Raw genomic sequence first — 14,931 nt, 5'->3', positions numbered from 1 at the left:
ACCTGCATCCATTTATGCCCACTGTGCATTCCGACAGACTTGGGCAATTCCAGGAGGGCAATGCGACACTCCACACATCCAGGACTACTACAGAGTGACTCCAGAGGCACTCTTGAGTTTAAACACTTCCGCTGGCCACCAAACTCCCAAAACTTGTACATCATTGAGTATACCTGGGATGCCTTGCAGAGTTCTGCTCAGAAGAGATTGCCACCCCCTCTTACTCTTTGGGATTTATGGACAGCCCTGCAGGATTCATAGTATCAGTTCCCTCCGGCACTACTTCCAACATTAGTCAAGTCCATACCACATCACATTGCGGCACTTCTGTGAGCTCGTGGGGCTCTGCACAATATTAAGCAGGTGTACCAGTTTCTTTGGTTCTTCAGTGTATTATGATGATGTATTATGATGATCTCCATATGTAGGTCACCATCAACAAAATATTTTTGCAGTCTCACAAAAAAACTGGTGAATGAAATTTTGTCAAGATTCTGCTACACCGACAAACACCTCTGTTTTAATAATGTCCACCCCAAATCCTGTACCATGTCAGTGACACCCTCTCCCCTATTTCGCGATAATACAAAACGTGTTGTTCTTCTTCTGTTAATCCTATCTGGTAAGGATTCCAGACAGCAAAGCAGTAATCCAGAATAGGATGGACAAGTATAGTGTAGGCTGTCTCTCTTTTAGTAGATTTGTTGCATTTTCTGAGTGTTCTACCAACAAAACACTGTCTTTGGTTTGCCTCACTCCACAACGTTTTCTGTGTGTTCTTTCAAATTTGAGTTGTTTGTAATTGTAATTCCTAGGTATTTAGTTGAATTTACAGCCTGTAGATCTGACTAATTTATCTTGTAGCCAAAGTTTTAGGGATTCCTTTAAGCACCCATGTAGATGGCCTCACGTTTTTCATTATTTAGGGTCAACTGCCAATTTTTGCAACAAACATCTTTTCTAAATGGTTTTGCAATTTGTTTTGATCGTCGATGACTTTACTAGACGGCAAATGACAGCAACATTTGGAAACAACTTGAGACAGCTGCTCAGATTGTCTCGTAAATCCATTAATAATACCAGAGAAGGAAAGTTGCTACGCACCATATAGTGGAGATGCTGAGTCACGATAGGCACAACAAAAAGATTCACACAATTATAGCTTTCGGCCAATAAGGTAATTTATATTGGCATTAATGATAGGGGCCTGTAATTTGGTGGATTACTCCAACTACCTTTTTGAATATTGACGTGACCTCGCAACTTTCAAGTCTTTGGGTACGGATCTTTCATTGAGCGATTGGTTGTGTGCGATTGTTGAGCATGAAGCTATTGCGTCAACATACTCAGAAAGGAACCTAATTGGTATACAGTCTGCAACAGAAGACTTGCTTTTATTAAGTGATTTAAGTTGCTTCATTACTCTGAGGACATTTACTTAAGTTGCTCATGTTGGCAGCTGCTCTCGATTTGAATTCTGGAATATTTACTTCATCCTCTTTGACGAAGGAATTTCAGAAGGCTACGTTAAGTAGAAGGCAAAGATAGATTGCTGCTTACTGTAAAAAGGAGATGTTAAGTTGCAGACAGGCACAATCGAAACACACTTAAACTTTTTAGTTTTGCCAGTGCTGGTCCAAAGCCTGCATCAAAAAGGATGGAAAACAGATGCAATGGGTGTAAAAAATATTCAAACAGTTCAGATGAAATAGTATCATGGAGAACTAGCAGACTGAGCATTTCAGATACTACAATATCTATTCTGTACATGACAAACACGCAGGATTCATTCTGCCAGTTAATAAAAACCATACATATTCTTCACTTTATAATGTGATGAAATTATTCCAAAACAACACAACCAATTGTATTTGAATACCACGACTTTTCTGACTGCGAAACTTGCCTAAGGGCATAAAGATCAAAATACATACTGAGTATTGTAAAAAGTAATCAAATAATTACATTTCCTCATTTTGGAGTATCTCTCCAAATGAAGAAGAACACTGGAAACAAATTGACTTTGTGTTTCAGTTGATGCTATCTCTCTTTTGTACATGATTTTAATACATAGCATAATTAGTGCCAGTAAAACAGAAACTGTATATTTTAAGCTGCTTATGATTTGTTAAAATTATTACCATGTAACATAGACAATTATGTTTAGGTTGCATGAGTTTTAGTCATGAAAGTTGCCTATGGATACCAAAAAGGACTAAAAGTACATACAACATATTGTAAAAAGTATGTCAGATGCTTATAGATTCAGAGCTTGAAGTGCTTTCCAGATGAAGTAGTATTCTGGAAAGAGATGGATCTGATTCTTCGTATGAATATTTAAAGTGGTAAATGAGTGTTGCTATTTGGGGAGCAAAATAACTGACGGTGGTCCAAGTAGAGATGATATAACATGTAGACCGGCTGTCGCAAGGAAAGCATTTCTGAAGAAGAGAAATTTGGTAACATCCAGTATAGATTTAAATGTCAGGAAGTCTTTTCTGGAAGTATTTGTATGGAGTGTAGCCATGAATGGAAGTGAAACATTGATGATACACGGTATAGCAAGAAGAGAAATGTGCTACAGAAGAATGTTAAGTATCAGATGGGTAGATCATGTAACTAATGAGGAGGCACTGAATATGACAGGGGAGAAGAGGAATTTGTGGCACAACTTGACTAGGAGAAAGGATCAGTTGGTAGGATACGTTCTGAGGCATCAAGGGATCACCAATTTAGTGTTGGAGTGAAGCATGGAGGGTAAAAACGATAGAGGCCGACCAAGAGATGAATGTTGTTGTTGTTGTGGTCTTCAGTCCTGAGACTGGTTTGATGCAGCTCTCCATGCTACTCTATCCTGTGCAAGCTTTTTCATCTCCCAGTACCTACTGCAACCTACATCCTTCTGAATCTGCTTAGTGTATTCATCTCTTGGTCTCCCTCTACGATTTTTACCCTACACGCTGCCCTCCAATACTAAATTGGTGATCCCTTGATGCCTCAGAACATGTCCTACCAACCGATCCCTTCTTCTGGTCAAGTTGTGCCACAAACTTCTCTTCTCCCCAATCCTATTCAATACTTCACATTAGTTATGTGATCTACCCATCTAATCTTCAGCATTCTTTTGTAGCACCACATTTCGAAAGCTTCTATTCTCTTCTTGTCCAAACTATTTATCGTCCATATTTCACTTCCATACATGGCTACACACCATACGAATACTTTCAGAAATGACTTCCTGACACTTAAATCAATACTGGATGTTAACAAATTTCTCTTCTTCAGAAACGCTTTCCTTGCCATTGCCAGCCTACATTTTATATGCTCTCTACTTCGACCATCATCAGTTATTTTGCTCCCCAAATAGCAAAACTCCTTTACTACTTTAAGTGCCTCATTTCCTAATCTAATTCCCTCAGCATCACCCGACTTAATTAGACTACATTCCATTATCCTTGTTTTGCTTTTGTTGATGTTCATCTTATATCCTCCTTTCAAGACACTGTCCATTCCATTCAACTGCTCTTCCAAGTCCTTTGCTGTCTCTGACAGAATTACAACGTCATCGGCGAACCTCAAAGTTTTTATTTCTTCTCCATGAATTTTAATACCTACTCCGAATTTTTCTTTTGTTTCCTTTACTGCTTGCTCAATATACAGATTGAATAACATCGGGGAGAGGCTACAACCCTGTCTTACTCCCTTCCCAACCACTGCTTCCCTTTCATGTCCCTCGACTCTTGTAACTGCCATCTGGTTTCTGTACAAATTGTAAATAGCCTTTCGATCCCTGTATTTTACCCCTGCCACCTTTAGAATTTGAAAGAGAGTATTCCAGTCAACAATGTCAAAAGCTTTCTCTAAGTCTACAAATGCTAGAAACGTAGGTTTGCCTTTCCTTAATCTTTCTTCTAAGATAAGTCGTAAGGTCAGTATTGCCTCACGTGTTCCAGTGTTTCTACGGAATCCAAACTGATCTTCCCCAAGGTTGGCTTCTACTAGTTTTTCCATTCGTCTGTAAAGAATTCGTGTTAGTATTTTGCAGCTGTGACTTACTAAACTGATAGTTCGGTAATTTTCACATCTGTCAACACCTGCTTTCTTTGGGATTGGAATTATTGTATTCTTCTTGAAGTCTGAGGGTATTTCGCCTGTTTCATACATCTTGCTCACCAGATGGTAGAGTTTTGTCAGGACTGGCTCTCCCAAGGCCGTCAGTAGTTCCAATGGAATGTTGTCTACTCCGGGGGCCTTGTTTCGACTCGGGTCTTTCAGTGCTCTGTCAAACTCTTCACGCAGTATCATATCTCCCATTTCGTCTTCATCTACATCCTCTTCCATTTCCATAACATTGTCCTCAAGTACATTGCCCTTGTATAGACCCTCTATATACTCCTTCCACCTTTCTGCTTTCCCTTCTTTGCTTAGAACTAAGAGATGAATACACTAAGGAAATTCAGAAGAATGAAGTTTGCTGTAGTTATTCGGAGATGAAGAGGCTTGCACAAGATAGAGTAGCATGGACAGCTGCACCAAACCAGTCTCCGGACTGAAGGCCACAAAAACAACAATGAATATCTACTCGTTCCATGAAGCAAACACACCACATACATAGCTTTAGTTAGTAAATAATTATGCAGACTCATTGCATTAAAATGTGACGTAATTATTTTGACATAAAGGAAAGATTTTGTATTTGAAAACACTGATTTCTGGCACTGAAGTCTGCTTGAGAATAATTAAATTTATTTATGTAATCAAAAAGTCTTGCTAGTGGTCTTGTGGTAGCGTTCTCGTTCCTGAGCACGAGGTCCCGGGTTCGATTCCCGGGGGTCACAGATATTCACCCGCCTCAAGGTAACTGAGTGTGTTGCGTCATCGTCATCATCATCATCATCATTCATCCCCATTATGGTCAGCGGAAGGCAACGGCAAACCACTGCCATTAGGACCTTGCTAGAACGGCGGTGTGGGTCTCCTGCATCATTCCCCTATGCTCTGTCAAGAAGCATGGGACTTCATCATTATCAATCAAAATGTATTCAGTTACATCAAGAGTGTCTTCTGGCAAACACTTCATTTCCTTTTGAAATGTACATAAATAACTTGTTATGATAGCAAGTACCTTGAGTACAAATGAATGGGAGAGAGTGGCTGTAGGCATTTTACAAAGTGTACCTTGTAAGTTATGTTCGAAATACTCAGCACAGGTCCAGAAAGCCAGAGCAGGTAACTGAGTAGGCAGGAAGCAGTTCCATAGGAAGGGTTCAGATGCAGGTAGTCAGCTTTGGTGGTAATGACACAGTACTCGACATCACATGTGGTCAGTGTTTCTACATAAGTGACAAGCTTAACCTCTTTGTTGTAGGGTCAGTATTGCCTCGCATGCTCCTACATTACCCCTAACCCCAGTTAAATTTCCTGAGCTCAGCTCCTACCAGTTTTTCCATCCTTCTGTAAATAATTCATACAGTATATTGCAAGCAATATTTATTAAAATGATTGTTTGGTAATATTTACATCTGTCAGTATCAGCCTTCTTTGGCTCTGGATTTATCACATTCTTCCTGAAGTATGAATATTTTGCCTGTCTCTTGTCTCTAGCCCATCACATGGAATAATTTTGTCATCGCTGTCTCTCCCAGGAATCTCTGTAATTCTAAGTGAATGCCTGCTACTCCAGACATCTTGCTTTGATTTCAGTCTTTCAGTGCCCTGGCCAATTCTTCTTGCAGAATTATATTTCCCAACTAATCGTCACCTACTTCTCCACTTTCCATAGTGCTGCCTTCTAGTCAATTTCCCATGTGTCGTTCTTCCGTACATTCCTTACACCTTTTCCTTCTTGGCTGACTTGGTATCTTAACTCTTGGTATTCATGCTCTGCTTCTTCTTTTTCCTAAGGTTTCTCTAATCCTCCAATAGCCAGCATCTATGCTTCAGTCAGGCATCCTTCGACATCCTTGCACTTGTTTTCTAGCCATTCCTGCTTGACCATTTAATACTTTCTGTCAATCTCATTCTTAGCCGTTTGTATTCCCTTTCATCTACTTCATTTATATGTTTTCACCTTTTGTCAAACATCTGCTGTGCTGTGTTACTCAATGATTTCTACTAGGTCTTATCTTATTAGCTATTTATCCTCTGCTGCCTTCAATGTATAATCTCTCAAGGCTATCCATACATCTCCAACTGTATTCCTCTCTCCTGTTTCTGACAACTGTTGCCTAATGGTTCCTCTGAAACTCTCAAAAACTTATGGTTCTTTCAATTTATCTATCTACCCATCTCTTTAATTTCCCACCTTTACCTTTTGCAATTTCTTCAATTTTAATCTGCATTTCATAACATATAAATTATGATCAGGGTCCACATCTGCCCCTGGAAATGCCTTACATTTTAAAATCTGGTTTTGAAATCTCTGAAACCTTTCAGTGTCTCCAGGTCTCTTCCACATATGCAACCTTCTTACCCGATTCTTAAACCAAGTGTTTACAATGATTAATTTAGTCTCAGACCAAAATTCTGCTAAGGAGCTTCCTCTTTCATTAATTTCCCCCAGTCCATGTGTGCCTAACATTTTCCCTTTTCTTTTTCCTACTATCAAACCCCAATCCCCCATCACAATTTTTCCATCTCCCTTAACTATCTGAATAATTTATCTTATGCCAGCAAACATTCATTCATCTCTTCATTATTTGCAGTGCTAGCTGACATATAAACTTCAACTATTGTAATGGATGTTGGCTTGGTGCCTAGCTTGGCTATGGTAAAGTGTTCACCATAGTGGTGATAGAAGCTTACCCACAGACCTATTTTCTGAACATTTTCCTGTATCACCCTATTCGATTTTGTATTTATAACCCTGTACTCACCTGACCAGAAGTCCTGTTCCTCTTGCCACCAAACTTCACTAATTCCCAATTATCTACCTTCAGCCTATCAATTTCCCTTTTTAAATGCTTCTGTCTGCCTATGATCCACATAATATCAGTTTTGTTTTTTTGACGACTGCATCCTCCACTGTAGGTCATGCTGGGAGATTCAAATGGGGGAACATTTTACGTATGAAACATTTTACCCTGAAAGATGCCATCATCACTAAATCACACAGAACAGCTGCAAGCCCTTGGGGACAATAAAGCATGTAGTTTTCCTTTGCTTTCAGGCATTTGCAGTACCAACACAACAAAGCCTTGTTGAATAATGTTACAAGGCCAGATCAGTCAATCATCCAGAATGTTCCTGCGACTGCTGAAAACTCTACTGTCTCTCTTCAGAAACCACAGATTTGTCCGGCCTATCCAGAGAGATACCTCAGTTGTAATTGCACATATTTTAAAGAGAGCTTTTCCTTCAATAGTTTCTGATCATTGTGTGTCCTTTTCGGTACTCACCAGCAGATCAGTGTTCCTTCATAGCTGCACATCTATAATATCTAACCTATATCATATATTCTTCACTCTACTAAACAAAAGATTAAAGAATTTGGGTCTTGGTAAGCAGATATTTTGGATCTCATATTTAATTTTACTTTCCGTTTGTGGACAGATTTTACTGTTTCCCAATGCATGAGGGTTAAAAGCTCTGTGATCTATTTTTCCCATACGGTGTTTCTGCAGTCATAAGCATCCTGTTAGTTCATATAATGAACAAAGTATACTGAATGTCTGTGATGTCATTTTCATGTACTGGCTTTTTTTTTTGTCATCAGTCTTCTGGCTGCTTTGGTGCGTCCCACCACGAATTCCTCTCCTGCGCTAAACTCTTCATCTCAGAGAAGCACTTGCAACCCACGTCTTCAATTATTTGCTGGATGTATTCCAATCTCTGTCTTCCTCTACAGTTTTTACCCTCTACAGCTCCCTCTAGTACCATGGAAGTCATTCCCTCATGCCTTAACAGATGTTCTATTATCCTGTCCCTTCTCCTTATCAGCGTTTTCCACTTATTCCTCTCCTCTCCGATTCTGTGCAGAACCTCCGCATTCCTAATTTTCAGCATTTGTCTGTAGCACCACATCTCAAATGCTTTGGTTCTCTTCTGTTCCGGTTCCGCCACAGGCCATGTTTCACTACCACACAATGCTGTACTCCAGATGTACACTCTCAGAAATTTCTTCCTCAAATTAAGGCGGATATTTGGTATTAGTAGACTTCTCTTGGCCAGGAACGCCCTTTTTGCCATCACTAGTATGCTTTTGATGTCCTCTTTGCTCTGTCCGTCACTGGTTATTTTACTGCCTAGGTAGCAGAATTCCTCAACTTCATCTATTTCGCGACCATCAATTCTGATGTTAAGTTTCTCACTGTTCTCATTTCTACTACTTCTCATTACCTTCATCTTTATTCAATTTACTCTCAATCCATTTGAATTTTAATTCCACTCCTGACCCTTCTTTTATTTTCATAATTGCTTCCTCGATGTACAGAATGAACAGCAGGAGCGAAAGGTTACATCCCTGTCTTACCCCCTTTTTAATACAAGCACTTCGTTGTTGGTCACCACTCTTATTATTCCCTCTTGGCTGTTGTACATATTGTATATGACCCGTCTTTCCCTATAGCTTACCCCTACTTTTCTCAGAATTTTGAACATCTTGCACCATTTTACACTGTCGAACACTTTTTCCAGGTTGACAACTCCTATGAACATGTCTTGATTTTTCATTAGTCTTGCTTCCATTATTAACCGCAACATCAGAATTGCCTTTAACTTGGATGCATGAGCTGTTAAGCTGATTGTGCAGTAATTCTCACACTTGTCAGCTCTTGCCGACTTCGGAATTGTGTAGATGATGCTTGTCCGAAAGTCGGATGGTATGTCCCCAGACTAATACACTCTGCACATCAAGATGAATATTTGTTTTGCTGCCAGTCCCCCCAATGAATTCGGAAATTCTGATGGAATGTCATCTATCTCTTCTGCCTTATTTGGCTTAAGTCTTCCAAAGCTCTTTTAAATCTCTCTTCTAAATCAACTCCCGTTTCTTCTTCTATCACATCAGACAAATCTTCCCCTCATACAGGCTTTCAATATATTCTTTCCATCTATCTGCTCTCTCCTCTGCATTTAACAGTGGAATTCCCGTTGCACCCTTGATGTTACCACACTTGCTTTGTGGTTTTGAATTTCCTGTATGCAGAGTCTGTCCTTCTGACAATCAGTTCTTTTTTATGTCTTCACATTTCTCCTGGAGCCGTTTGTCTTAGCTTCCGTGCACTTGCTATTTATTTCATTCCTCAGCGACTTGTAACCCTCTATTCCCGAGTTTACTGGAACATTTTTGTACTTCCTCCTTTCATCAATCAGTTGAAGTATTTCTTCTGTTACCTATGTTTCCTTCACAGTTACCCTCTTTGTACCTATGTTTCCCTTCCCAACTTCTGTGATGTCCCTTTTTAGAGATGTTCATTCCTCTTCAACTGTACTGCCTACTGAGCTTTTCCTTATAGCCTTCGAGAACTTCAACCATGTCTTGTCATTCCTTAGTACTTCTGTATCCCACTTCTTTACATACTGATTCTTCATACTACCATATTGTGATCTGAGCCTAGGTCTGCTCCCAGATATGCCTTATAATCCAGTGTCTGATCTCGGAATCTCTGTCTGACCATGATGTAATCTAACTGAAATTTTCCCATATCACCCAGCCTTTTCCTAGTGAACCTCCTCCTTTTGTGATTCTTGAACAGGATATTTGCTATTACTAGCTGCAACTTGTTGCAGAACTCAATTAGTCTTTTTCCTCTCTCATTCCTATTCCAAAGCCCATACTCTACACAACCTTTTCTTTCACTCCTTCCCCTACAACTGCATTCCAGTCTCCCATGACTATTACATTTTCATATCCCTTTACATACTGTATTACCCTTTCAACATCCTCATACACTTTCTCTCTCTCTCTTCATCTTCAGCCTTCGATGTCGGCATGTATCCCTGAACTCTCATTGTTGGTGTTGATTTGCTGTTGATTTTGATAAGAACAATCCTATCACTGAACTGTCACAGTAACACACTCACTGCCCTACCTCTCTATTCAAAACGAATCCTACTCCCGTTATACCATTTTCTGCTGCTGCTGATATTACCCTATACTAATATGACCAGAAATCCTTGTCTTCTTTCCACATCACTTCACTGACCCCTACTATATCTAGGTTGGGCCCCTGCATTTCCCTTTTCAGATTTTCTAGTTTCCTACCATGTTCAAGCTTCCGACATTCCATGGCCTGACTCTTAGAACATTATCAAAATGTTCAAATGTGGAACATCTTATTACAAAGGTCTGTGTGTGTGAAATCTCATGGGACTTAACTGCTAAGGTCATCAGTCCCTAAGCTTACACACTACCTAACCTAAATTATCCTAAAGACAAACACACACACCCATGCCCGAGGGAGGACTCGAACCTCCGTCAGGACCAGCCGTGCAGTCCATGACTGCAGCGCCTTAGACTGCTTGGCTAATCCCACGTAGGAGAACGTTATCCTTCCATTGATTATTCAATCTTTTCCTCATGGTAACCTCCCCCTTGGGGGGGGGGGGGACTATTCTGGAATCTTTCTCCAATGGAGAGATCATCATGACAGTTCTTCAACTACAGGCCACATGTCCTGTGGGTACACGTTACGTGTCTTTAATGCAGTGGTTTCCATTGCCTTCTGCATTCTCATGCCATTGATCATTGGTGATCCTTCCATCCTCATCTTCAGGGCAGTTTCCCACCACTAGGGCAAGAGAGTGCTCTGAACCTCTGTCCACTCCTCCGCCCTCTTTGACAAGGCTATTGGCAGAATGAGGGGTGACATCTTATGCCGGAGTCTTCGGCTGGCAATGCTGATTATTAATCAAAATTTAAGCAGTGGCGGGATTCGAACCTGTGACGGAAGACATTTTGATTATGAATCAAAGATGTTACCCCTTTTTTTCACTTTCTTTTTATTTTGTTCGGCGTTGTTCGTTGCGTCTGGTCTGGACGAATGTCACATGACATTAAGTTAACTCATCAAAGGAGTCAAAGGGTTAATGCTTAACATGAGATGTTTACTGTTTTTGAAAGTGAGATATGTTTTCCTTACGGTGGTGGGAGCACTGAAAATGTTGTGTCTTTTGTGATACTGTAGACCATTTTAAGAGGTTTGTATTTCACTGAATAATATGCAAGATTAAAAACCTTCTGAACTTTTGAGATACAGACTGTGCAGAGACAACAAATAAGTCCCCACAACCCCAAACAAACAGATCCAAACAAACCATTCCTCGTGCCTCCCTGCCTCTCATCGGCAGCTGCTAGGCTTGTGGCTAGAAGTGGTGGCAGCACTGACTGCAAGCTGAAGGGAGTAGTAGGAAGGGGAGAAGCAGTAGGCTAGTAATGAAGGAACAGGGAAGCAGCGCACTTACTCAGCTGCACCCAGCCAGTGATGCTGCACGACACCCCATTAAACAAAACATTTCATCTACTGACACAAAAAAAGATTTTTTCCATTTTTTTCTAATTTCCGTAATTCCCCTGACATATTTGGACATTCTCTGATTTCCATAACCTGTGGCAACCCTCACATTAATAAAACTATCCCCAAGAAGTTGAGCAGAACAAGATACTTCTTCACAGAAAACTATGGAAGTAGTGCATCCACATTTTGAGATTCACTTTCTTGTTGACAAGAAAATGATATTTTTGACTTTTGATGAAGTGTCGAGATATGGGACAACATTAAATTCAAGATTGTGAGTGCTGATGATCTAAGAATAATACAGTAACAAAGGTCTAAAAATATTTACAGATAAGCAACCTCTTAAATTCTTTTATACTGCAGGAGAGAAAGTATTATAAGTAAATATAATTACACCATAAATGTGAAACACCATATATGCTAACTGATATACAGTGCATCCATTCCCAATTCCAATGAATTAAATTCAGTAAATTTTAGGTAGCCTACAGACAAAGCTCAGTAGGCCTACATTAGAAGTTATGACAGCTGTACTACAGTAAATAAGAGCGGAGACTTATAGTTTCGCATCTGCATAATAATTAAGAATTTTATTAGAACTAAAGCAGAAACTTGGCATACAGTTCAATATTGAGCAGTTTTTACCTGACTAGCATCGAGAAAAACAGCATTACTAGGAATTGTTTTCAGCAACAAATTCTGCTGAGAAGCAACATCCTGAATCAAATGAAATGGAACTGTTATATATGTTGTTCCCTCTTCTGCGGAGATGATCTCTGCAAATGAAAAATACATTAGCAGTTAATATTAAACTCTGTCTTGAGAAAGAGGAAGAAAACAAAGAAACAGCAGACAGGCAGACAGACAGAGAGAGAGTGTGTGTGTGTGTGTGTGTGTGTGTGTGTGTGTGTGTGTGTGTGTGTGTGTGTGTGTGTGTGTGTGTGTGTGTGTGCGCGCGCGCGCTTTAACCTCCTTCACTGCTGTTATCATCTAGGTCAATTACAGGAGCAATTTTCCTGTAGTCAGTGACAATTTCTGAGAGAAAAAAAGAGCAATGAGGATATTACATAGATGGGGATCTTGCAAATGCCTCCACAAGAACATTTTAGTTGTTACACATGCATATCCTTAGTTCTCTGGACATACAACAGAATAAAAGAAAACAATATATTTTTCCCCAAAGTTTGGCCTTTTCTGCGAATTAATTAATCAAGGTACTAATCTGGATCCTTTCCATGTGTAAACATAGAATAGGAAGCAATTAAGGCAAATAATGTAAGTGACATGATTAATAAGAGTTGATAAATCAGGTTAGTAAAGCAACTCAACTTAACTGGACCACTATGCTACTGTACATTTTGAGTCACTCCCAATGAATGAGTCACAATTAGTATCTACGGGAAGTACTATGATGAATGATTACAGCTCAATTGATTACTACTTACAATTAATACCTTGTCCTTTAAAATGCATGTCATTAATTATCCTTACCTTTTCACAACTAACTTTCTTTATACTTGACTTCTATACTTTGAAACTTGACAATTTTCTTTCATGGACTGTACAAAATTAAGCTTAATCTTTTTTTATATTAGTTCTAATTGTAAAAAAATTATTTTCATGCTTTCAGTGATTAATACTTTCAGTTCACGAATAGATATTTCTCAGAGACTTGCGTACAAGCAATGGATGTTAGAGAGGTTGTAATGAGAAACTCCAACAATACCTAAATAGGTCGATCAAGTGACATAAAACTGAATATTTTTAAATTTTTATGCAGGTATTAAATAAATCACTGACAAGAAGATCAACATAAGCTCCTGTGGCTTGATCTTGCAAAACAATGTTAATACGAAAATCCACAGATATATGTTTTTGTGTAGCTTGTGCAATAAAAATGTGGCTGCTAAATGTAAACAATCTCAAAACACAAAACAGGTTCCCTCTTTTGCATCCACAGAGGAAGAGAAGTATATAATTGGAACTCAAATAAGTGGTGTGCATGTGGATAGGAAGTACATGATACACTAAGGTATTGGGGAAGAGTATGATACAATCCTTGAGAAATAATATAGGTGGTATAATATGTAATTACATGTGGATCAAGGCAAATAATACAATAGTTCTAGGAATGCTCTGCTTTGAAGTACCAGACTGAGTTGGTCTGTTAACATCCAAAAAGCAGAAACTTCTAATTGCAACACAGAATTCTACCATAACACGTTATTGTGCTCCACAACGCCGGACGGGTGTATTTGGTAATAATCAAAATAATGACAACTATAATTGTTTATTTTCCCTTCTTTTAAAACACCGAATTTTAGAGAAAAACAATAGACTCCTTACTCAGTACGAAAGACATCAAAACTATTAGAACAAATGGTGCTCGTTGTGTTCAGAATTATGAAACGTGTCCTCATAACGAAGTTTAAACATTAGTACATATAACTATTAGGATGTTTTACATTGTAAACATAACCTCTTCATTAGTAGGATTACTCACCTCCCTGTGCCATCACTGCACCACAATCAGTTGAAAATACTAGCTCACTAGGTTCGAAGGCGTTATTATTATGACAGCTGATTGACGTTTTAATCTGCCCGGTGGCTGCTCCATCCATTTTGTCTTTAGTTTTTTCGTCATACAGGTGACTGACTGAATGCCAGTGTAATCAGTGTTTACTACAAATAAAACAGTTTGTTACATACACAATCCTGAACATTTGCGAGTATCGTGCATTTAGTACGGACATAAACATAACACAAATACAAGCCAAAGTCTCGAAAAACTAATAAAAATAATAGAATTACATGTGATTAACGGGTTCATCTGCTCGAATATTGATGACACCCCATGTTTGTCACGTTTAAGAATCATTTTTAACCACGAAACCAGAAATGTCAAAGTAGCAATTGTTAATGAATGAAAACCTATTCAATTCAAGCCGCCAAACGCTAGGCGTATACTTCGAGTTACTGTGTTCATGAGGGCCTATTTTACAGTATCATTCCGCCCAAAGAAAAATTACATGTTCCTGAAGTAGCTTCAAATTCGTATCATTAGATTACCAACCAGTCTGTTAATTGATGAGTTTGCTGAACAGGCATCACATAAAATATTCTGTTTATGATTTAAATTTCCTTGAAAACATTAAGTTTCAGATATTTTTATTCACTCAACCCGTAAATATGGCGGAAGAGGAACTGCGACGACAGACCCACAATGCTGTGGGAAGTTGTCCAAGTAGTTATCCAATTCATCAATAGATGTCACTATAAATTATTGCTGTCGCGCCAATGTGTCGTGGATATTACTGTTTCTGGAATTGTTGTTTTTCACTGTGTCATCCTCAACGCTTAAGTTCTAAAAGGATAATTATTGTTAAGTCAGGTGATACATGTGATCAGAGGTACCAGTTGCACATGAGACAAGTGATGGAGGTTAGGTACTGAATTATTCAGAGTTCTTGCATTT

General features: G+C 39.1%; 1 protein-coding gene across 2 annotated transcripts in view; it reads right to left on the bottom strand.

The window, feature by feature from the left end:
* Positions 1 to 14,668, bottom strand: part of LOC124553793 (zinc finger protein 236-like) — a 237,404-nt gene extending 222,736 nt beyond the window's left edge. For both annotated transcript variants that reach the window (XM_047127806.1, XM_047127878.1), the window contains exons 1-3: positions 14,530 to 14,668; positions 13,960 to 14,138; positions 12,102 to 12,232 (exon numbers count right to left, since the gene is read on the bottom strand). In XM_047127806.1, coding sequence (XP_046983762.1) covers positions 12,102 to 12,232; positions 13,960 to 14,077 — 249 coding nt within the window. In that variant the 5' untranslated portion in view covers positions 14,078 to 14,138; positions 14,530 to 14,668. The remainder of the gene's footprint in view (positions 1 to 12,101; positions 12,233 to 13,959; positions 14,139 to 14,529) is intronic.
* Positions 14,669 to 14,931: the final 263 nt, after the last annotated feature.

This window comes from Schistocerca americana, chromosome 1, assembly GCF_021461395.2.
Source record: "Schistocerca americana isolate TAMUIC-IGC-003095 chromosome 1, iqSchAmer2.1, whole genome shotgun sequence".
NCBI classification, from domain to species: domain Eukaryota; kingdom Metazoa; phylum Arthropoda; class Insecta; order Orthoptera; family Acrididae; genus Schistocerca; species Schistocerca americana.
Note: the sequence above shows the minus strand (reverse complement) of the source record. Positions and strands in the feature narration are given on the sequence as shown.